Source organism: Cygnus olor, chromosome 3, assembly GCF_009769625.2.
Source record: "Cygnus olor isolate bCygOlo1 chromosome 3, bCygOlo1.pri.v2, whole genome shotgun sequence".
NCBI classification, from domain to species: domain Eukaryota; kingdom Metazoa; phylum Chordata; class Aves; order Anseriformes; family Anatidae; genus Cygnus; species Cygnus olor.
In genome coordinates, this window is record NC_049171.1 from 105094227 (window position 1) to 105119136 (window position 24910).

Consider the following 24910-nt stretch of genomic DNA (forward strand, 5'->3'; position numbering starts at 1 on the left):
TAGTGGGGAAGCTGCAGGGAGGCTGTTGAACAAAGGGTCCTGGCAGCCAGCTGAGGTGGCACTGATCCGCCTCAACGCCCTAACGACTGCCCCAAAATGGCGCCCGCGCCCCCTGGCGCCTTCCCGCCCGCCGGCGCCGCAGCTTCGCGCTGCAGCTTTTTGTCCGCGGCGGCGCTCCGTAGCGACGAGCCCGCGCAGGGCGCATCACTAGTTGCCATGCCAACCGCGGCCGCCCGCCCCGTGCCGCCATCTTGGAAGTTGCGTCGAGATGGCGGCGCCGCCGGCCGAAGCCCCGCCTCCCCCGCCCCGCGCGGCCGTCAGGGGGTGGCGTGCTGACGTCACCGCGCCCAACCCGGAAGCGCGTCCGCTCGTCCGTCCTTCCTGCGGCGGGGCGATGGCGGCGGCGGAGCTGACGGGGAAGTACCAGAAGCTGGCCCAGGAGTACTCCAAGGTGCCGCCGCCGCCGCCTCGCGGGGGGCCGGGCCCGTTCCTGGGGCTGGGGCTGGGGCTGGGGCTGGGGCTGGGGGGGCGCGGGGCTGCGGGCGGGGGGGCGAGGCGGTGTCGCAGCCACAGGGTGCGGAGGCTCCTGTCCCACAGCACGGCGCTTTTCCTTCTAGTACGTGCAAGATGCTTAATCCGGAGCTCTTTTGTATTTGGTCACTAAAAAGAAGATGGGGCCGTTGGTCTTGAATGGCACAGTTCTCCTACCGCCTTGGGAAGGAAAGCCAGCGCTTAATTTCTGTATGTTCCAACCATCAAAGAGCTTGGCGTGAGATACTGGCCATGTCTGACAGCTTTCCTTGGGTTACAGAACGAGGCGTCGTCAAATACTCTTTCCCCTTAGAGCTGCTATAAAAGACTAGATGGAATCTAAAGCGTTTACAGCTGTATATTTTATAAGTGCTTCCACATGTTAAGAAAACCCAACTTAAGAGTTGTTTCTGTCACTGGTTTTGTCTGTTCTTGTTGCTTTCTCCACTGGTCCTCCTGTACCTTGGACATTAATTTATGGCTCAGGATAAGGTAACTGAGGACTTTTCTGCTTGATTCCTGGATGACACTTTGAAACATGGACCTTTTACTATAGCTTCTGAATGTTCCAGCTAGCAGATCCTCTCTTTTGTTATCATGTTGTGCAAAAGCATTCTCTGAACTTCATTTTGCAACTGTCAGTTGCAATGCTTCATTGGTTCCTCACGGGAACTATTTTTTTGGTCTCATCCTGTTTCTTGTGGAGCAGCCCCAGGACATTGTGAGATCACCTTTGCAGTTAACTCTTTCATGCGAATAATCAGTTGTTGAATTGGCAGGTTATTGTGTGCAGGTGGAAAAGGAGAGTGGTCCTATCAAGCTCTTTACCAGTTCACTAATGGTGCTATGGAAGCCACGGAACGGGGCAGATGAGCGCTCAATAGATATAGGAAGCGACAAGGGAAGTACCTAGCAAAGGATCACTTTCCTTCTTGGTTCAGAGCAGTCCAGAAGGGTTTGTGTCTTCAGAAACTTTTCTTCCCTTTGAGTTGCAGCTTCTTGCTCTTTCACGCACCTCTCATGGAAGCAGGACTCAAAAAGCTCTTTCAACTTGTGCATCATGCTTCAGCTTGGATATCTTGGTGCAGCACGATTGAGTTAGTTCATTCTGTTTTATCACTGCACCCGACATGTTCCTGCGTTAGTAGCTGTGGTGGAAAAAAAGGAATAGAAAGCTGCTGCGCTGCTTTTTCTTGCTGGGGACAGCCTGTGCTTGGAAATCTGTGATGCTCTTGAAAGTTTCTTCTCTTGCCTTTGTGATGCCTGAGCAGCACAATGGGAATACTGCAGGGCAAATCCTGTCTTTAGTGATGCCAATTGCCTTTTGACCTTTTGAAATATATTGAAATATCGTACTGAAAAGGTTAGCTGTTGCTGTTTTACATTGAATCTTGCTTTTTATCCTTCTGCCAGACTGTACAAGCCCCTTTAATTTGTATCTGCAGCAGCTGGAATCAAACATGTCAGATGAATGCAGACTACCACTGCAGAAACTGGGGCTCGAGCAATCATCAAGAAATGGAAAGATGGGACTGTTGGTGGCCTTAGTGCTGCAGAGTAGAGGTACTCTGTAAAGTGACTGGCAAATGGGTGTCCTGACTGGCACGTTTCACCTTAGTGATTTTTAGCTCAGGTTTGTGAACTTCATAATTAAGTCTGAGAGGGCTTTTCCTTGTATGCTTTTTAGATGTTTTCCTGAGGCTTCTGTCAAGGCATTGTCAGGATTATCTGCTGCTTCTGGTAATAGGTATTCTTCTTGAATTGAAACAGATTTTGACTTCATTCTGAGCTTTGCTTGTGTTCCAGAGCCAGTCACGAACAGTTCTGGGGAGAACAGGGAAGAGGCAGAAAGTAGCAATGTATCTGAGTAAGAAGTTGTGACTTTGCCGTAATTGTTCACAGTTCTTGAAACCTTAACTGTATTTGAGTTGTTCATTTTCAAAATAGTTATTAAGTTTTACTTGATCCAAGAAATTCAGCTGGTTAAATAATGTCTTGTTTCTTGGCAGTTCAGAATATGAAACTAATACTTTTTTCAACCTGATAACTACCTGCTTGAACAGAATTCTTTAAGAAGCACATCTAGTGCTGTCATGACTGTATACAATGTTTTCTGCACATTCTAGTGAATTGCTTTTTGTTGTTTCTTTGTCTTGCTTAGTTACTGGCATCTTTTTTTTTTTTTTCCAGCTTCGAGCTCAGAACCAAGTACTGAAAAAAGGGGTTGTAGATGAGCAAGCGAACTCTGCTGCTCTGAAGGTAATCCCCAGAAAATGCTCATGTCAGATGTATTAAGCTGTGACAAAATAGTTAAAAGGAAGGTTTTTTAACTCAGTGTTGTGATTAAGAGAATGAAGGAGGAAACTGATTCAGTTAAGAATTTCTGTTCTGCAGCTACTGTGGTGATTGTTCTCTGTAGGTACTCACTTTGTAAAAGTAGAAAGTTGCTTCTTAATTCTTCTGTTTTTTTTTTTTTTTAGCTTATAAGAAATTCTTTATGCCTCATCAGTGTCCAAATACTGAAGAAAGTAATTTTTTTAATGAGTGCTTATGATACTTTTTAATAAAAGCATGTATGAAAGTAAGTGTGACGGCTTTAAAACCTATTTTTTTATGGTCACTCAGGAGCAACTGAAGTTGAAGGATCAATCACTGAGAAAACTGCAACAAGAAATGGACAGCTTGACCTTTCGAAATCAGCAACTTGCCAAGCGGGTGGAGTTACTTCAAGATGAACTTGCATTAAGTGAAGCTAGAGGCAAAAAGAACAAGGTATATGCTAAAGGCAAACTATTTGCTTAGCAGATGTCTATTACTCACTTGTCACTGTTTTATCCTGTTTTCTAGCAGCAGTTATGTTGCATCACGTCTTTAGATTAATGTTTTTTTTCAGAACTTAAAAAAAAAAGTAGATTTTTCTTCTAAATGCATTTTGGCCATTCTGTTCTTTTATTTCATTTTGTGTAACTTGCAGCTTCACTAGATGGATTTCCAAGTTTTGAAGGACCTCAGCCTGGCTTGAGTAGGCTCTCAAACCATTGCCTCCAACTTTTCTTACTTGTTCAACTGTTAGAATGCGTAGTTCTCTATTATTTTAAGATGTTTGTATTACCTTTTAGATATGTTCTGTTTAGTTTTAGCTCTAGGGCCTCACTGAGTACATTCTTTTGAACATAGGCCTACTAATTCAATGTCATCCTTACTTATGAGACTTGCCACTGGGAGACCAAGTAAATCACATACAGAACTACTTAAATTAAGTTTCTGCTAGATGATCTGCATCAGATCACAGTCTTTTTAGAAGGAGGGGAATGTACCACAGTATTTCTGGTATTCTAGTTCACAGATGTTATGTTCTCCGGTGCTGCCTGCCATTATCCAGTGGCAGGCTGTAGAATGCTTCTTGTGATTATCCCTGGTGTGACCATACCAGCTTACACATGGACACTTGGTGCAGGACAGTGAGCCTTTTACTTGGTTCCAGGACCTGTGTATGCCTTTGTGTGTAGGGGTTAATATTGCCAACTGCTTGGAATCATGAAAGATTTAAATAATGTCAAATGGGAACCTGCCCACACTAACCATCTTGTGTGTGTGAATGTGAAGTCTGAGTAGAGGCTTCCTTAGCCCTTATTAAATCAGTGTTCTACCGCTGTACAATAACAACAGTGCAAAGGAAAAAGTGCTGCTTTTAAGCTAATGCTGTGCGCAATACATGTATCTTTAGATATTTCAGTTTAAGATACATATTAATGTGCTCCTACTGGGAATTAGTGATCGGGAAGTGTTTTCATACACTTGGGGTTGTGCTTTAGGATACCTCCGCATACTTGGGGATAATGCATGTACCTGCTTTTTTTTTTTTTTTAGAAAAGTGCAGAATCATCTCAGTTGAGTCAAGAGCAGAAAAGCGTCTTCAATGAAGATCTTCAGAAGAAGATAGAAGAGAACGAACGACTGCATATACTTGTGAGTAAAATCTTTTAGTCTTTTTTTCTACTTGAGAAAACTAGTAGTCAGAGAAAGATGAAGAAAATACACCTGAATACTAGTGGGTTTAGAGGTTTAATTACATGCAAAACAGCAGACTAGATCAGCCACTGTTGTTTACAAGTATGTTCCCCTGCAAAATGAGAAAGTATCCTGACTTCAGATTCTTAAGACAGTGTGTTGAATATATTATATTATATACGTTCTTCTCACTTAAATTTTTAACTTTCTGTGACAGCTAATCTACTGAAAGTAGTCATGCTTGGTACTGTGTTGGAAGCTTTTTAGTTCACTAACAGTTTACAATTTGCTTTAAAGTGTAAAATGTTTTCTGCAAATTGCCATAATCAAGTCAAGAATATACTTCACTTTGGTTTAGAAAACTTCAGCAAAAAGCCTTGTGGTTCATGTTTAATTTCCCCAAATTACACCATTAATATTTTAAGTATTTGATATTGCAGGCCTGTAATAAACACAAAGTACTTTGTTTCTGAATCTCTTTTTTTCCTGTAAATAACAGTATAAAATTTCTACTTGTCTGAGAATTAGTATGTATGTGTTTTGAACCTGGAGTGGCTAATTACATTAGTGTAATTCATAGGACTAGGTTTCGTAGTAAAATGAAACTTTAATATAAGATCGCTTTTCTTATTTTAGTTCTTTGAAGCAGACGAGCAGCACAAACGCTTAGAAGCAGAGCTGAGAACTAGACTTGAAGTTTTGGAAACTGATGCTGCCCAGCATCAGGCTGTGGTGGACAGTTTAACAAGGAAATACACAGATACTATAGAAAAGCTGCAGAATGATAAAGCCAAATTGGAAGTAAGGAGCTTTTCTGTTACTTTACAAGTTTAAAAATGAAATGTTTTCCTGTGTCAGTATTTACATTGTGAGATTATTTTCTTGCATAAAGATCAAGTCTCAGACACTAGAAAGAGAAGCTAAGGACTGTAGGCTTCGAACCGAAGAATGGTAAGTGTTTTAAGTTAATATAATGAAAATTTGCTTTAAAGAAATGACTGCTGGATTGCTTTTAAAGAGTAATAATGTTTTTTAAAAAAAGTTGATAAAACTCAAAATATGGGGCAATAGCACATTAACATCAACACCATGCAGGTCTGACCCATTTTTCTTTTGCTGCGCATGTAACTAGACAATCAGTTCCAGAGTCAGCTCTTACTAAGAGCAGTTCTATCTGCCAAGCTATTTTAAGTAGCTGCGAAGCTGATGAATGATTTGAAAAATTTCTTTGTCATGGAACATTATAAAATGTAAAGAAATCACTGAACTTCTATGAAACAGAGATAGGAGTTTGCAAAAATGGCGGGTGGGGTGGGGGGGAAGGCAGGGAGCCAATGGGTTGGGACTTGGTGAAGTTATGCCAAGACAACCAGCTGAAGAGTTTCAAGAATCCTCTCTCTCTTCCCACCCCCCAGTGCCTTTTGAGCAATAGCTTTTGCTATTGGTATTTGCAGGTAAAACACTCAGCTAGAATATTTGAAGTTTTTTGCTCAAGGATTCTATTGTTAGTTTTGGAATGCTTTCATTGTTTTCAAGACAAGTTGTAGAAAACTGAAGAAGCTGAGGACTGCGGGCCAAATCAAGTTAAGGTGTACTTCTCTGAAGTTCACTATTAAGGTGCATTTTTTAAAAATTTGCAGTATGGATCTTTGATGTAAAGGATAAATGCACAGTAAATGGTCAGATGAAAAGTTCCTTCTTTCAAATGGTAATCTTGAAAAATACTTGAATTCATTAACTCAACTCTAATGAAGATCAGAGTTTCACTGAGAATGTGACTTGTAAAAGAGGGTGAAAGCTATGTTTTGCTGTTACTTGCTTTTTTGTGGCGTTTAAGAAAATGTAGTCTTAATCTGCTGCTATTTAATTTAAAGCACATCTGTCATTTTTTACGATGACTGCAAAATTACTGTCGTAAGAAATTGTCCCTACCATTTAAGAAGGGTGGCTTTTTAAAAACAAAGCCTGACACTTACTGATTTTTGGTGTTTAAAATTAAGATATAATGAACACTAGACAGAAGATGTCGTTATGAAAGTACTGTTCTTCTGTTTTCCCAAGCTTTTTGGCAGAAGGGATCCATTTGCCTTTTAAATCCAAGCTTTATTCTAGAAAGCAAGGGTTGGACTAGATGTTCTTAGCCGTTTTTTCTAACCTGAATGATTCTGTGAAGGGCATACAAGACTTGACAGCATGCATGCCTTGAAAATTTAAAGGATAGAATGTAAAACAAAATATATCAAATTACTTACTATCCATTCCTTTATAGTACAAAAGGGAAAAATATGTACTGCAACTTATCTGAGTTTTTCTATCATGCCCTATTCCACTGCAGTTTATGCTGTGCAGTTTCTATGCGATTTTGGGGCTGCTCTTTAAGAAAAATCTTAGTTTGTGTGTGTGAGCTACTTACTGGGCAGTTTCTCAATATCATACTTGTCTATTTGGATACTTCTTCCCTGTCAGTCCTGATTAAATTCCATGTATTTGAATACTTTTTTTAAGAGGAAAAAATAAAGAGCTATCACTTTGACACTTTCCTCCCACCCTCCAGTATGTGTGCAGGAGTAATAGATGTCAAACTAGAAACAAAACAGTGAAGATTTTGAGGGCCGCAGTTGGGTAAGGTGTAGAATTTAGTCTGAAAATCAATATGCAGTATAAATTAAAAAAAAATATATGTGCTGGAATATTTTACTACTACTACCTTTAATATACAGATGAACAGTAATAATTCAGATTCACATCTGTGTATGCAATCAGATGTAAGTGAAGCACATCTAAGTAAAAATAACTTAAGAATGCATCAGAAACAACTGCCAAACCTTGTGTGGACAGGTGGTATCATAACAATGCTCAAATACAGGACTTTGGCTTTTGAGGTGTTTCTAATTATGATGCGACAACTTAGTGAATTATCAGCAACTTGGTATGAAATACCATATCAGGTATAAAGTAACTAACATAAAGGCCTTCTTGTGTTCCCCATTCAAGTTCCAGCAGAAAAGAATACTTTTCTTATAGCTTACGCAATAAATGTGGACCTGGAAAATAGTGTAAAGATTATAAAGAAAATTGAGTTTGGAACCCAATTTGAGTTTGAGCTAATTGAGAATGGAACTTAAGATTTACAACATTTTCTTGCATCTTTCAATGCGTTTGTTAGTGACTAAAATACATTGTTGTAGTCTAAATATGACACAGGAGAAAGAAGACAAGATAGGAGTCATCCTAACATCTAGAAAGACAGATACCTGTACACTCAAGGGTTGCTTAGGGTGAGCTAAGGTGGTGGTGATACAGATGAAATTTTAAAGGTTTACATTGAATGTGTGTGCTTTTTTGTTTATTTAGTCAGCAACAGTTAAAGAATCTTCAAGCAGCTTTGGGCAGTAGACTGGAAGAATCTCTATGCATAATCAGTGAAAAAGTACCTTTTAATGACACAAGTACGTATTGCCTTGTCTGGATTTTTTAGTCCTCTTGTTTAATTTTATAATTTTAGGTACCCATGTGGAGGAAATGCTCTTTAAGAATTAAAATGCATTAGATGTAAGAAATTTTGGACATCTAAGCAGATACCTCGAGCTAAATGTAATATATATTCATGTTGCTAGTCACCTTTCATTTAGTGATCTTAAATATATATACTTAAAATTTGGTATTTTATGTAAAGCGAAAATAAAAACTTTAAAAAGCCTTTGAGTAACTTAACACTTGTCTTACTTAGTGTTGACAGAATATTGTGAAAGATGAGGCAACACTGTCAACTTACCAGTTTCTCCACAAAGCTGCCTTTAGGTACTCATCTCAAAGAATGATATTTTTGTTGGGGTAAATTTAAGAGTTACAGTAAGTTGGGAATAAACTAGTGGCTGCAGTAATACTGACTCAATGAGGCACTGCATAAATAATGTTGTGTACTTAGTGGAAAGCCTGTCAGTATGTCGCATCTCTGGTCAGAGAACACCTAGACTACAACTTACTTATTGTTTATCTTGGACTTATCTTTTCATGAAAGAAAGTACTTTGGTTTTGGGACAGGGACTTTAACCTCAAGGAGTGTTTTGGTACCAGAATCAGTCAGTATATGCAAGATCAGTGCTGTTTTTGAATAGACTCAATATGAGGTTGCACTTGGGTAGGGAGTGTGTACTATTCTAGCAGTAATCTTAATGTTTTGGACAGCCTTACATTCTGTAAAAGCTGATCTGGCTGGTTGCTACAGGGGTGAGCCATCCAGGTTCTCCACTGGGTTGGCAGTACAGTGAGTCTTGGCTTGGAAAAAACAGAGCTCCTTAGGAAATGTTGACCCTCATACAGCATATTATGCTTAGATAGCAGTGCTTTGAGTTGATAATCCTTATTTACCTCCTTGCCTCTTACAAGTAAAGATCTTTGCCTGCTGTCTGCTTCTTGCTTATACTTCTCTGGCTGACATCTACAGGTGGTTATACTTCTAGCAAAAACTCTGTACGTAATTTCTCAGCTCGCTCAGCTGCCATGATCACGTAGTACACTTTTGCTTGTGTAGAAAACAGTGCGGAAGTGGAAAGCTCTTTAGTGACAGAATAGTGAGAGAAAGTCAGGAAATGATTGTGTACTATGGATTCCAAATATCTTGCTATTGGCTCTGTAGTTGGTTTTAAATGTAACTAGTAGCTGGCATCAGTTTCAGCAACAGATTACTTGATTATCAAGTGTGATTTCAAGAACAAGAAGATAAAGACCAGCTTTCTTAATCCCTTCCTTACAGGTAGTAGCATTCAGTAATTTCAAATGGTGATTTTTAAAGAGTAAGAAGTTGAATTTTTTATGACAGCTTAGATAGTGGTGCTTATTGCACTTAATTGAGAATGTGCGTGTTCCTTTTTAAATACGTAAGACTTTGTAAGCTGTTCTCTGGGTTCCAATTTTTATCTGAACAATCATCCCAAGTGCTCTGTAACTGAAACAAAGGCTGAAATATATGGGGAGTAGAACTTATTCTGAACAATCAACAAATTGTGTACATAGAGGAGCTCTTTAAAGAAAATACATTGATCTTGTTTGACAGTTGCTGGGATGTAACTGAAATTTCAAATTAGTCTTGGATTCTATAAGGATTTTTTTTAAAGACTTCACTCTTGTGTAGCGAAGAATATTGTTCTTCTGGGCAAGAAGATTCTACTGTTTGCTATCAAATTTAGGGTGTTCAGATAGTTAAACTAGATTGATAATCTGAGGCAAGTATAGGCAGACTTCCTGTTTAGTCATAGTAATGGTTCTTAACTGAGGATGGCTACTCCAACCTCATTACGTCCATTGTTCTAATGTTTATAGTTATTACTTACATAAACTCTACTATTACTGCAGTGAGTTTATTTAAATCACTGTATATCAGTAAGTTTTTTTTAAATAAAACATGATTTAATACGTATGCATCTCAATTTTTGTTCTGTAGGATCAAATCGGTATAATGCTCTGAACATACCATTACACAACAGAAGATATCAGGTAATTATTTTTTGACTTTGTATGTAAAGAAGTAACTTTCTACACAGATACTGAACGAAAACAATTGTTTTAGCAACCTAAAATGGCAGAAAATAGACTATCTTTCTTATTATTGTGGTACTTCAAGAAAATTTCTGTCCACAGAGCTTCTGCACTTCTTAAAGACAGTCTGTACTCTTATATGCAATAAGTCATCTGCTTATCTTACTCTGACCTAGAGCTAGTCCATTGACTCCCAGTTGGTGATTGTTGTTAAGTATTAATAAAGTGACATCTTTATAGAAAGAATGGCAAAAATGCCTATATAGCTCTTATTAAAGATAAATACTTGAAATACTGTTTTACTATGTAAACCAGCAGTAAGTTAGAACCTGAACATTTCATTTTTAAAGTTAAATCTATCTTAGTTTAGAGGATTTAATCTTTTTTGGAAAAAAGGTAGCTTTGATATCTTTAGTTTCCCTCAAATTCAGCTTCTTTGGTCACATCACAAGCTCTGAAAAATGTTTTCATTTGTAAGTTGGTGTATACTAGATAATATATTAATATTATTTGTCATACGTTGTAATCTTTTGAAGGAATAAATGTTGTAATTCTGAGAGCTTTAGTTCACTCCCATTTTATAGGATATTTCTGACCAAAACACAGCCCAATTACCCTTATTAATTTAAATACTACTAAACTTGAAATACACAGTTTCAGTTCATTACTGTAACTTCATCAACTTCCTTGGGAATGCAACTTCGTATTAAAAAGTGAAAACTAGTTTTCTGTGAATATCTAAGAGTATTGGGATTTTTACTGGAGTAAATCACATACCTTGGTGCAGTCAGTATTTTTCTGCTGTGCTATTAGTGAGGGTAGGTCCCTCAGTGCACAGTATTTTCGCTTTGCTTGTATGGTATATCTAGAACCTTCAAGGTAGTGCATTCGGATGTCACTAGAAAAGTTTCAAATAGCTGCTTTCTCTTTTCTTCATAAGTATGTCTATAGGAGACCTTGTTCCTTATGTCTGTTGTGAGAGTTGGTGACCTAGTGTCCAATTTTGTGATGGAAATAGTCTTAATTTGGCCTGTTGCTGAGTACTAGAAAAAAAAATCTGAATAACTTCATGCAGAGTTTATCCCTTTACTGTTGCCTGGTAGCACTCTGTCAGCCAGCTTCATGCTTCGAGATCTGCAGTCTTGAAAATGTTCCAGGACAGATTTTTATGACTGGCTCTGCCAGTGGAGGCAAAATGCTACTGTATTAACACAGGCTGCAATGTAAAGGACAGCAAAACAGTAGTATTGTCTGTTTTCCTTTCTTGCATAGATAATTAAGATACACAAACTGAGTATAATGACTATTAATTATTTGCAGCTATCCCTGATCCACAGTTGAGATTCACTTCATTTGACACTTGAACTATTAGCAATACGTCTCTGAAGGATAACTCATTCTTGGCTGAAATGTCACTTTACCCTTATTCTGTACTCCATATTCACAGCAGAATAAGGTTTTCTTCTCCATTGCCTTTGCATTTTCAAAATGCCCCATTTTTGATTTGTTTCTCGGATATCTTCCAATTGCACTGAAGCTAAAGAACACCCTCATGCAAGCAGCAGCTCAGTTCTGTACAGGTGGGAGAACTCCATTGCTAATTAGAGAAGCAGACACCTTTTATTCTTGGAGAGAACCCCAGAATAAAATACTTGTTTTCTTTAGTACTTAAGTTTCCTTCCAGATAGTTGTCACAAATTCCTTGCTTTCATCACAGTGAAAGAACTGAGCTGTGGTCAGCTATCAGTCTATTGATCTTGAAGTATTTATTTCAAAGATTGCTTGTGTAGTTGTGACAACCTCTTAAGTGTTCTTGTGGCCTGTAGTTTGAGAAATACAGCAAAAGCAAGCATCATCTGTTGTATGGAATACAAACACTTCAATGAACAAAAACGTGCGTTTCGGAATGGAATTGTAGTTTATAAATTCACTTTTAAAGTTTATAAGTGGATAATTGCTGTTATGTGTCTTATGCTGAACTAGTGGCAGGAAAGAAGTCAGCATTTTTTTCTTGTCTAACCACCGAATATTTTTCACATTTAAATAGGTACGCGTCAAATGCAATCACTTCTATAACTTGTCTTTACAGCTCAAGCTGCGAGACCTTGCTGGCCAGGCACTGTCTTTTGTTCAAGAGCTTGTAACAGCTCTTTTGAACTTTCATACATACACTGAGCAGAAGGTCCAGATCTTTCCCATTGATTCTGCAACAGACACTATATCACCATTAAATCAGAAGGTAAAGCTTACTGATTTCAGCTGTAAGTATATTCAGTTACGTAGACTTTACTGAGTGAATAATCTTAGTCATCGAAACTTCTACCTCCTTTACTGAATGCTGTAAATGTGTTTCTGACAGGTAGCTTTTCCTGCATGAGAGGTCTTTTCTGTTGGGTAAATTGTCGGAATATGGGGAAAGGGCTAGTTGCAGAGAATCATTTTCCCCTGTGCCTTTGTTAGAAGTATGATAGGCAAATCAAAGTTTTGCTTTTTAAATGCCAAATTAAAGTGTATTCATTAGTTAATGTAAAAATGCACTGTGTAGCATGGGAGATAAGAAGACAGAAGGTCTTGTGTTTGAAGTGTGTAACTATAATGTGAAATAAACTGGATGTAAATTAGGTTTACAAAGGTGAGAACTTGGACTCTGCTTGTCAAATATCAACTTTATAATCTGATTTTGGGGTATTTATGTAAAGACCCCTCCTGTAAGTGTTCTGAAGCTTGAAGTCTGATGAAAAGCATGTTGAAATTACTGAGAAATGTGACCTGGCTCTTCTTATGCAACTCCATGGGAAGATTCTTTTATTTTTATTTTTCCTTTAGGGTGTCATTCAGAGTTCTCAAGTTGGACCTTTTGAATTTTACCTTCTATGCTATGAAACATAGAAGATAATACTGCGCACAAGTGTTTGTGCAGGGAGTTCATATGTGGGCGCTATGGAATAAAAGTTGCTTTAACGTCTGACTTGTTGACTTTACAGTGTCAGTGGACAAACGTGCTTTAAAGTTGGTAGCTAGATGACCTAGTATTTTGTGGTTCAGATGAAAATCTCAATTTACTGGTTTGCATGGCTCAGACTTAATTTAGAGATGGATGTGATTTTCCGTATATTGAATGGCTGCGTAGTACATATATAAGCAATGTTAAACTGTCATAAAACTTTCCTGTTCTTGGGAGGACATCCTTCAGCCTCTTTGGAGGCAACAAATATGCTTATGTGGGTGTTCTTCTGGAGAAATCCTGTTACATTTACCTTCTCAGTTTTTTCACGTATTTAAATCAAGAATGAAGTTTTTCAGAGTTTCAGCATAGCTCTTGGTTTGAAAACAGTATTTTCTTGCTCCTGCCACTAGCAACGCTCAAAACGGCATATCCTTCTTGTGAAGGCCATGTAGTTTTGTTATCTTCCAAGTTTTCTGGGGCAGGAACTGTCTTTGGCCTAACAGTGATTGGATTCTATAAACACTATTGCAGTTTACAGTAGGCAAATAAAATCAGGTTTCATAGACATCACTTCTCATGCATGTTTTTTCTTAATGTCCTAACTAACGGTTCTTCGTTTTTCAGCAAAGTGCTTTCACACAGCTGAAACATGCAACTTAATCAGAACTGTAATTTGATTCTCCTTTTCTGATGATGGATTCAGTTCAGGCTTTGTTTGTCGTCATAATTGTTTTCTTGCAGCCTGCCTCTGTTCCTGTATATTTATAACCTAAATGTTTCAGTGCATTCTACCTTACAGCTTTTGCTGTGATTTTTTTCCAGCAGCAAAATGTCTTTTTTGCACTTCTTGAAGCTGCTCTTGGTCCTATATCTTTGATTAACTTATCTGTTTGGCAGATAATTCTCAGTGTGATCTTAGCTCCTCCACTGAGTGTTTCAAAAACCTCCCCGTAATGCAGTAGAGAAAATGAGACAAGTGTCATGTAGTGGCTTAGCACACTTGTGCTGATTTATTTTTCCCCAACTCCAGGTCTTGTCTGGCGCTTTCAAGCTCTTTTCCACACCAAACACTCAAAGTAGATGTGGACAATTCTCTTCCAGGTTCAAGTATTTGTTTTCTCTTTAAGTATTGGATTGCTGGGTTCTACTGGGGCTTCAGCATCGTGCCAGATAACTCCAGTCCTCTCTCTTGCAACAAGGCAGGAGCATTCTGCATGTGGCTCTTCCTCCTTAGATTTAGGAATTCTCCTTAATTCCATCCAGACATATGCATGTATGAATGAGAGCTTCGCATCTCTCTTCTTGTTAACACTGTGTTACTGCAGCATAATAATTGCAAAAAAAAAAAATTACTAAAGTTTCTTGTACCCTACTTGCCTGGGATCTTTAGCTACTACTGTAGTATAAATAATCAAAGGTGAAGGTGTCTTTTGTGGGATAAATTAAAAAAAAAAAAACAGTATCACTTTTTGATTGCCTATGTCAATCTGTGGAAAAAGTTTTTGTAATTCTGTGGTGTTTATAGTCACATTTATAAATGTTAACAGTACCACGAGTGTTCATTTTGAAGAGTTTAAGTTTGAATGCCTTTGTTTCCAGGCTTTTTTTTGAAGGAGAAATTATCCATAAAATTAATATAAGTAATTTTTAGGAAAGTCAGGCAGTTCTTTGACACCCGTGTTTCAAAACTGCTCTAACTTGACATAGTTCCTGAAAGCAGCAGTTCTCCCTTTGCTTAGTTACTCCTCCATCCTCCATACCTTGTATTGACAGAAGTATACTTTTCCCCATGTGTCAAACTGGACTGTGAACAGATAAAAATTAAAATATATTTCTCTTGCTGTCGGTTTTACCTCAGTTTAGTTCTTCAATACTTTGCACAGCATGTTCAAATAAATGCTTGTGCACAGGATGAGGGCTGACAGGTGAACAGCTGGGAGGAAGGTAGGACAGTTTGTTTTGGTGGCTTAATGGGTGCATGGATCTAGCCTTAATTTGATGTAATTGAATAAATAATGAAAGTGTTTATAGCCAAAAAAGCAGGAGTTTGGTGTGCTGTGCATGGCAGTTAAAGGGAGATACAGGGTACTGTGGCAAAGTCCTGGATGGGGTTTTGCCTGGATTTCCAATATAGTTTTCACTATTTCTCACTTTCCCTCAAGGTATGTGTTTGTGTGCCCTGTAAGAAGAGGGGGCTGTACACTTTACTGTTTTGTTAATGATGTTTTGGGGATCATTTCAAGTTACAGGTACTTTGTAAAGTGTAAATTGTTATCTTAACATAGTTTGAGAGCCTTCACCAAGCACCATTTTAAAATCTCTCTGTGCTTAGTTCTCACAGTATCTTCATGAAAATGCTTTGTATGTTCGCCCTCTGGAGGAAGGAATGCTTCACTTGTTTGAGAGTATTACTGAAGATACTGTGACAGTCCTGGTAAGATTTATGATTTTCATCATTGAAAAAGATCTTTACAGAGCAAAAATACCAATTTGTTATCTTTCTTTCCAGGAAACAGCTGTGAAATTGAAGGCCTTCTCAGAACATTTAGCTTCATACCTATGCTTTTTAAGAAAGATTCTTCCTTATCAGTTAAAAAGGTACTTTTGATTTAATAGATCAAAATAAAGGGTCACTATGTCAGATTTGCAGCATTGGCAACATCTACAACTCAATATTAAGTCAGTCCTTAATGCACCTTGGATTTAAAAGCAGAACTTTTTTCTTTGCCTGCTGTTTTTTGAGCCTTTAGGTTATGCTTTTTTCATCTGTGCATTAGATCTAAAACCATATACCTTAAAATTTTTATCCCCTCACAGATGAAGCTCTAATACAAGCTGCACAGACCTTTAATGTTCTTTAATCATGTTACTCAGTAGCACTGGTACTATTCAGATGTTACGCACTTAAACTGTTAATCTTTGGACAGGCTCAAGAAATTATTTGTCATGCAGCAATTATAGCAATTTAGTAAAACTTGGTCAGATGTACATTCCTTCTGCAGTGAAAATTTTTGTTCATGAGTCGTTGAAAAGGAAGGTGAATTATCAGTGCAAAGGAATACTTAAAAAATAGGTTTGGCTTAAGGAAGAAGGAAAAGCTTTTTATGCTTTCTTTGTACCTTTGCTAAGTTACTCTGATAAGTTAACCTTTCTAAAATAAATTCCCAGTTTATTGTTGCTTTGGATTGGGGATGTAGAGAGTACTAGCTGTCTACCCCCAAAAATACTGATCTTTTTTAAAGATACTTACTCATTTGTGTTTTTTAAAAAAAAATCATATATTCCTAGTTTGGAAGAAGAGTGTGAGTCTTCTCTTTGCACAGCTGCTTTAAGAGCTAGAAATATGGAACTACACAGAGACATGAAAAGGTTGACTGCGGTCTTTGAGAAGCTACACACATATATTAGTCTTCTTGCTTTACCAAGTAAGTGCCAGTTTTGGCTCACTTGCATTGAGGCTGGGATGTACTAGTATTCCTTTTGGGCCAGTTTTTTAAATAAATAAACACTTCCTAGATACAGGAAGAACAAGATTGTGGCTACTCTTTAGGTACAGTCTAAACTATGGGGCAAATGAGTTCTGCAGAATGCTGTGTCATATTGGACCCTCTTTTATCCTGTCTGGGAGTGTGTGCTGTAGGGTATTTCTTTAATGCTCAGCACTCTTCCATCTAGATAGACATGGACACAGTGCAGGCCTTAAAATTACACTATAATCCCATGTACCGCATTTTAGTTGCAGTTCACTGTAGAGGAGAAGAAATGATTGTAGGTTTTTTATCATACTATTGACACTGGGTCATTTGTTGTCTCTTAATCATGAATTTGTTAATAACCTGCATTTTATATAGTGTATGTATATGTTTAATATTAAAGGAAGAGGTAATTCAAGCAAATATATTTTCAGTAGGTGAACGTTAGGTGACTTTCAAAGATATTTTTTTCATTGGTGACTGAATGCTAAGGTTTTTTCCCTTTTGACATGGTACTTTAGGCACAAAACCAGAAGGACTACTTCGAACAAATTACATCTCGGTGTTTACAAGCATTGCAGCAAGTCTTCGTGGATCTCATGACATTTTAAAAGGTGAGTCTGCAGAAGTAGTGGTTGTTTTCAGCTTTGTTTCTTTGTTGATTCCTTACAATTTTTGTGTTGATTACTTTTTTTTTTTAACATGACTATATAACCAAAGTTTATGAAGAAGACACTTTCAAAATTAAAGCAGAACTTCCTGCTTGTAAATGGCTTTTCTTTTATCAACAGGTTGTGGATATGCTGGATTTTTAGTGGAGTGCTTCTCGGTTGCTGGATTTTTAGTGGAGTGCTGTTTGGTTAATTCTCAGGGAGTTTTAAAACATATGTTTAGTCCATGCAAATCCATATATCCAATAGCTTCTGTACTATGTAGCTGTTTGTAGGGAGAGTAATTAGTATAGTTGAATTGTTTTGATACCGGTCAGCTGTATAAACATTAAGGTCTTATTTTAAACAAAATGTATGTTTTTGTTCAGTCAGTTAGCAGTAATGTCAGTAGCACTGACCCATTTTACAGGGTCCTGTTTTAAAAAATTGGTAATATTAGAGACTTGTAGACTTGAGACTTGTAGAGACCTCAAACAACATGAGGTACTACTATGCCAGAGAGTATTGTAGCATAGATAAGTTTTTTTGATACATACTCTAGGTATAGTTGCTGTAATGTAATCTCAATACAACTTAATAAAAATAAAGAAGACAGAAAAAGTACTGAAGTTTTCAGAACTCACTAGTTAGCAGTAGAGATACATGCAATGTCTCATGCTCACATACTGGAGAATTCTTGATTTGTAGTTTCTCTTTACCCTCCTTTTATAACTCAAACAGTTCTCCAATTGCTTAAACTTGCCTCAAGTTAAAATTTCTGGTGCTGATGACCTGGGATTTCTCCCTTTTGTAGCAAAAGTACTTGATTGTAAAATAGCTGTGAAATGTTTACTTGTGAAATGCTTGTTCATTTTAACTACACCATGATTGAGAACGTCTGTTTTACATGATAAATACTTGAGTTTTTTATTTTGATATTGTTGAAATTTATTAGAGTATGGAAGCTAATATTTCTGTGTAAATTACTTTCAAAAAAATGTGTGTAGTGGATTTGTTTTTGTTTTTCTCTCTCAGAAGACTCTTCTGTTAATTTTACCTGAAAGAACTTCAGATTATAGGAAGAGATATTCTGAATTTTTAATAGACTTCTAGGTTTGCTCTGACAGAATTAAAATACCCTACCCTTCTAAGTCATGTAAGCTTAAGACTCAGATACTGAACATTATTAGTAATTATATCTTTAATGCCCTGATGTAAATATGTGGAAGTGGGAAGTACGCTTTGGAAATCAAATGCTATGTTCAGTGGGAGTTTGGCTCCTCTGTATAGTTGTGATTTTGGGGATGCAGAACACAAATATACCCCTTTATTCTGCCTTCTGTAACAGACGTAGTAACTGTTCCCTCTGATCTTAAACAGTTGTGTAAGGCAGTCTACTGAAAAACTAGAAGCATCCAGACTAAACACTTGTACAACTCACTTAAAGAGGGGAAAATTTTTCAAAATCCAAGGTCATTAGCTGAATTTGGAGATGGTTGCTTGAATAGACAAAAACATAATTGACATAAGTGTTTTTCTCTTTCTAGACATTTCCAAGCACTACAGTCAGAAAGCTACATTAGAACAAGACATTCCAACTGTCACACAGAAACTCATAACTACAAATGACTGTATTTTGTCCTCTGTTGTGTCTTTAACAAATGGAATGGGCAAGGTAATGGAAACTTTTGTCTTAATATAATGCTGTAACTTGAGCGTTTTTTTAATAAAATAAAAATTTTATTAGAGAAATCTGTTTGTACCTCTGATACTATTAACTATATGGTACAGGCTTAATCAAAGGTACTTTCAGGACATATGTTTAGAAACTATGTGTAATAAGAGTAGATATTGTAAAGAGGATGGTTAGTAAGGTCCAAGCTATGTGGAAGAGCCTGTAGCTTCTTTAAATTTCTTCTTGTGAAGTTCAGTTTCACTAAATGCTTGTCTTTCTCATGAATGAGTTTTTTCTCTAAGTCGTTCTGTTCAACTTAATTCGAAAAGTGACTTCTCTTTATGTCTAGATTGCCTCGTTCTTTAGCAACAACTTGGATCATTTCACTGCTTTGTTAAGCTATGGCCCAAAAGGAGGAACAGAGTTCATCAGCCCTCTTTCAGCTGAGTGTATGCTGCAGTACAAGAAAAAGGCAGTTGCTTACATGAAGTCTTTGAAGAAGGTTGGTTCAGTTAGCATGCTTGCACAGGGAAAGCATAATTTAGTTGCTATTCAATTATGTCAAAGAGAATACAGACCATTGGTTTCCAGTATTTGGAATGGATTTTTCTCAAGGAGAGTTTTTGGCTGAGGAGAATGGGATTTATACAGCAGTAATACTATTGAAGTGATTAGATCATAGTTGTTCTCAAAATTGACAGTATGTGTTGATTCTGTTGTTAACCAGTTCCAAAAGTAGTATCTGCACTAAGACTCGGAGACTGATAACTACTTATTTAAACTTCCTCCCATATTCACCAAGAATATGGAGTGAGTGACATCATTTTTATACTTGTATTCACTGGAAGACAGTGGGAGATCAAAAAAAGAAAAACAACAAAAATAAACAAAACTAAAAAACAGCTGAAAAGTAGGTATAGAGAAAATATCCTGAACCAAAAGACTGAATACCACCAGATCTCCCTGCTGTTCCCATTATAGTTAAAAAATAAGTTATGATGTACTTCATGGTGAAGTGATTTATTGAGAACCCTTATGTTGTGATACCTAAGTGGATCTCAGATACATTTGATCACCAAGTAGCACACAAGTAAAAGGTGCTCAGAGAACTTTGTATGCATTTTGGGGGAAGGAAGGCAATAGTTTTCTTTGAGTTTGAACCATTGTTTCTACTGTCTGGTATAAATATTTAGAAAATACTTTTCTTCCCTCTAGTAAAGTAAGAAGGGCAATAAGAAAATAAATGTAGAATACTTACTCTGATCTGTTGTGAAACATGTTTTCTATCCTTTCACAGCCTTGTGCAGATTCAGTGCCTTATGAAGAGGCTTTAGCCAATCGCAGAGTTCTTCTGAGTTCCACGGAAAGTAGAGAAGGTCTTGCACAACAGGTATTCTGGTATAAATTGTACTGATGTCTAATAATAAATGTTGTAAAGGAAAGTAGTATTGAATAGTCTACATATGTGTGTATGTGGTTGTTTGTACATGAAAACACATACTGAGTCATAAAATAACTACAGATGTCTCACTGATCATTTTGAGAGTAAAAGAACAGTGCAAACTGGAATATTCATTTCTAATTTTATGTACTGTCTTGAGTGTTTTTTGACTATGCACTGGTTAACAACAATGATTTATCAGTATATTAATAGATTACAGTTCTATCATTCTTGAAGTGTGTGTTTTTCCTTTTCTGGAAGATAAGGCAGAGGGAGACTAAATGGTATTTAAAAGGCCTTAGACGGTCTGCCCACCTCTTTATGAGTGGGACTTGCTAATTTGAAGTACTGACTAAAACTTCTCTTACTAGCTTGAATGTTCAGGCTGTTCTTGTGTTAGTGTCCTTGAACTTTTGTAAAAGAAAAAGACTTGTGTTTTTTGTAGTGGCCCATGTTCAGAGTCTATTATTTGAGATGAGCTGATGTTGAATAGAAATGTGTGGAGTGAAAGGTTACATGCTGTTCCATAGCCTTTCTTATTTGGACAAGTTGGGGGGTGTTTGTGCGTGTCATAGATGATCACAGTTCAACCTACAGAAAGCAGCCTACTGCTTTGTTATTCACTAGCTCATTTGTGTTATGATTTGAAATAATTCTCTCTTTAAACGACTCCTGGGCTGTGTTTTTTCTGCGTTTGTTAATGTGAACTGTGAACTTCCATCCTAAAGGTCCAGCAGAGTTTAGAAAAAATTGCAAAACTTGAACAAGAAAAAGAACACTGGATGTTGGAGGCCCAGCTAGCTAAAATAAAACTAGAGAAAGAAAACCAAAAACTGAAGAACTCTCTTAGTGGATATTTAGCTGAAACTATACAAGAACGTTCTGTTTTGCCAAATGTAACTGAACAAAAGGAGGAAACAACAGAAAAGAGTCAGAGGGAACCTATTAAAAGTACTAGTCTGGTAAGTGACTTTTTTCCTTCAATGGGTGAAAAATACATTTTAGTTGGTAGTAGTACTAAGTACTATTTGATCAGTGAAACATTAATAATGAAAGTTGTTTGGTGTTGAAATCATGCAGTCATGCTTGGGTTCATTATGTTTGTGAAGTGGCTTGCTGATACTTTGTTCAGATTTTGGCATTTCTTGGCTTTTGAGACTTTCTTTGCTATTTAGTATAATAGAGGCATTCTTGTGGTTCTGTATTTCTGTGACTGAGGGGGAAATGATAGGTATTAACATATTATAGATATGTTAAAGCAATCAGAAGTAGGTAACTAGTATTTTTAAAAGAGCTGAAAGACTTACTACAGGTCCATGTAGTATAACTTAAAGTTAACTTGAAGTCATTCAAGTTTCCAGTATTCTCTGGATCATTAATTTTACACAACCTGCATAGGTTCATACATCTTGGGTTCATCGATTGCTTTTGGATATCGCATGCATTGTGTGTTGTTTTTCTGTGTTGGTAAATAGCTTTTTGCTGTTTATTATGAATATTTTAAAAGGGTTGCCCTTTCCTCTGAGTTGCTGCTTCCGCAGTGGTATTAACAGGGCTGCCGTCTGTAAGACATGAAATAATCTATTAAGATGAGCATTCAATAGAATTTGTGTTTTTTTTCTTCACTGCTTTCCTGCTCCAGGATAAAAAAAAGACCAGTGGGTTTTTTTCTGTAGAATCACTTAGGTTGGAAAAGACCTTTAACATCATCAAGTCCAACCAGTTTTGGAATTACCTGTTTTGAAGTAAACCGACGTGTTAAGTTTTTGATCTTATATTTTATCCTTTAGGAGTTTGAGGAGATTTTTTTCTAGCCACAGTGCTTGATGTGAATGATAGGTCAGCATAACAAAAATATTGTTCGTAGATGCAAATCTATATAGTCCTGTTCGGGTTAGGAAAAAAAAAATCTGACTCCGTATGAAAATATTCTTACATTAAACTAGTTAATCACATACATCCCTCGGCTAGAGTTCTGTCAGGGCTTTACACTAAGCTGTCAATGAAATTTATTAGTCAAACTGCAAAGAAAGGAATTCATCAGGTACTCAAGAAATCCAAGATAAATTTCCTTTCTCTTGAAATTTCCTTTTCCTTTTTTCCTTTTTCTTAGATTTCCTTTTTCTTGTGTAATTTAGACACCTTAGTACATTGAAATATTGCTTTTTCATGTGCGTATGATGCAAGTAGTTGCATAATCAGATAAGCTAGCTGCGTCTTGTTGTTTTTATTGCTCATTCCATGTGTACATCCTGAGATAAGGGATAGTTAATACTTGGAGAATTGGTGTCACCTTTAATTCTGTTCAAGGCATTCCTGTATATTGTGGTTTATTTTATGTTACATGTGGAAATTCTTAAATTTAATTTTAACTGTTTCAAGATTGTTTTATTAAAGTCCTTTTATGACAGGTACCTATTTCTGCAATCCTCACTTCATATGTATTTTCTTCCATGTTTTAGGTTGGGATGTTGACTATAGCTACTGATAATGAGAAGGTAATCCATTTTGAATGTTATCCAATTATATATGGTAAATATTTAAAGTTAATTGTTAACCTTATTCCAAAGGTGTAATTAAATATCAAGAATAACGTAAAATAATGGCATGAATCACTCAGGTAGTCTGTGTACCATATCTTCAAGCTTCTGAGAGGATGTATATATTTTTTTGTTCTGTAGAGTGAACCATAGCTTTATTTGTGTAAGTGGCCTGGAACAGTAGGAGCTGTAGTCTAGGTCAGTTCTCTGTAGTTTCAGTAAGAGTACAGAGATCAATGCTTTCCTTAGGAACCCTAAATGGATTCCAGGCCTCAATTCTTAATTTCCTGAGAAGGGGCTTAAGCTGGGAGTGGTTTAGGAAAAGTCAGCATCGGTGTTTAGCAGGCTATCCCAAACCAGAGGTTATACTGAAAGAAACATAGGGCTAGCTGTCAGACCAAATACTAACTCTTCCTTTAGCACTGCTATAGCATAACGCTTGCCACAGCAAGAACTTGAGAGTAAGATTCAGTGCTTTGGCTTTCTGCTCCTGCAGGGAATTGCCGTGTAGTTTAGTTTGTTCCATCTTGTTTTTTTTTTCCCTGAAGGAACGATTAAAATGGGGGTGGGAGTCAGGTAATAACTGATGCCAGTTCTTAAAAGCTGCTGCATAGTACTGAACTTGGAGGTATTGAGAAATCATATGAAAGACGCCCCTGAGTTATAAACCACCACTTCACCAAAAAAAACACACACACAAAAAAAACCCACCTTCGTGTCTAAATGAACTTCTGGAACATGCACCATTCTGAGAGTTTGTGAGCTTCTGAAACTTAGTTATGTGGAGGAATTCTTCCTTGCTGGGAAAAAACAGTAAGTGCTTAGTATTTTTTTTTTTTAAGGTGGTAGAGTGAGTTTACTTCTGCAGTGTTTTTTATCTTCATCGGAGACTTGGTATGTTAAATCAAGCAAACCTCTTGCATCCTCGGACATTACGTTGTCCTTAGAGGAAATACGACACTAAGTAGGCATTGTCAGTTGATCTGACCTCTAATTTGTCTTTTGTGGTTTGGGGAATTTAATGCTTTTGGATATATTGGGCATCAGGAGGGAAGAAGTCAGTAGAGAAGACTATGTTGCGATGCACTGTGAAGTATTCAGTCTATTAAACTTAATTATGTCTGTTTCAATTTTTGATTTACCAGGCTCCAGATGTTGAGTCTCGTGAAGACTTAATAAAAAAACATTATATGGCAAGGATAGCAGAACTTACATCTCATCTACAGCTTGCTGACAGCAAATCTGTACACTTTCATGCTGAGGTGAGCATACAGGCAGTGTTTGTACTGAAAATTGCTTTTTGAATTTTCCATAAACAAGTGTTAAATATATAGTACATCATATCTGAGAAAAATTTGTTCCTGGAATACGTTTTCATCTGTGGTCTTGTATGCGTAACAATGGATAGTATAGACAGACTTTTTTTTAAAAAAACAAAAGGCTTTTATTAGTGTTTTCTTTGTTGCATTAAGAATTACAACGTGTATCATGTATTGGTCTGCTCCTATAAGGTGAAATGGCTGGTATTAGTTACCAGGCTATTTTTGACTTCATCTTAAAATAATGCTGATATCATTTAAAAAAAAAATACTTGAACATATAATGAAGTGATAAAGACAACTCTCCTGAGAAGCTGTACTTAAAATTAAGAATTAACAAAATAATTCATAGTCTCTTTAGATTCCTCTTTTCTTTTCAAATCATTAAGTAATTCTTCTTGAACATAGTGGCTGTTTCGATTTGTAGAATTAACCAAAACATCTTAAAATTAGTTTTTTAATAGTAGATGACATAGTAAACCATCTTTCTATGATACTTGAGCAATGTATGAAGTGAGTTGTGTTTTTTTATGAAATATTTTCCTAGCAATAATGTGATAAAAATAAAGTTTAGACAAGTGGTAATATAGTAATTCTGTAAAATTAAAAAAAGTTTAATGTTAACTATTTAGTTATCTTTGTATTAAAAAATGTACGCAGATTCTGATTAATATCCAAATATGTAAAGTTTCCAGAAAGATGGAAACATTCAAAGCATTCAGTTAAAGATGACACAAGACAATACTGTAGAGCTAACTTTCTTCCCTTCTACCCTCCTTATCCTG

At 36.9% G+C, this 24910-nt stretch overlaps 1 protein-coding gene across 4 annotated transcripts in view; it reads left to right on the forward strand.

The window, feature by feature from the left end:
* Positions 1 to 320: 320 nt before the first annotated feature.
* The window catches only part of PPP1R21 (protein phosphatase 1 regulatory subunit 21), a 30015-nt gene continuing 5425 nt past the window's right edge, over positions 321 to 24910 (forward strand). The window contains exons 1-19 of one of the 4 annotated variants that reach the window (XM_040553778.1): positions 321 to 451; positions 2722 to 2790; positions 3157 to 3303; positions 4402 to 4500; positions 5179 to 5343; positions 5435 to 5493; positions 7897 to 7991; positions 9986 to 10038; positions 12170 to 12319; positions 15360 to 15461; positions 15537 to 15625; positions 16316 to 16452; positions 17022 to 17114; positions 18698 to 18825; positions 19175 to 19327; positions 20123 to 20215; positions 20995 to 21228; positions 22729 to 22764; positions 23952 to 24068. In XM_040553778.1, coding sequence (XP_040409712.1) covers positions 395 to 451; positions 2722 to 2790; positions 3157 to 3303; positions 4402 to 4500; positions 5179 to 5343; positions 5435 to 5493; positions 7897 to 7991; positions 9986 to 10038; positions 12170 to 12319; positions 15360 to 15461; positions 15537 to 15625; positions 16316 to 16452; positions 17022 to 17114; positions 18698 to 18825; positions 19175 to 19327; positions 20123 to 20215; positions 20995 to 21228; positions 22729 to 22764; positions 23952 to 24068 — 2076 coding nt within the window. In that variant the 5' untranslated portion in view covers positions 321 to 394. Of the gene's footprint in view, positions 452 to 1529; positions 2165 to 2219; positions 2399 to 2721; positions 2791 to 3156; positions 3304 to 4401; positions 4501 to 5178; positions 5344 to 5434; positions 5494 to 7896; positions 7992 to 9985; positions 10039 to 12169; positions 12320 to 15359; positions 15626 to 16315; positions 16453 to 17021; positions 17115 to 18697; positions 18826 to 19174; positions 19328 to 20122; positions 20216 to 20994; positions 21229 to 22728; positions 22765 to 23951; positions 24069 to 24910 lie in introns of those variants that run through there. The other 3 variants (XM_040553779.1, XM_040553780.1, XM_040553777.1) reach the window with 3 other exon arrangements.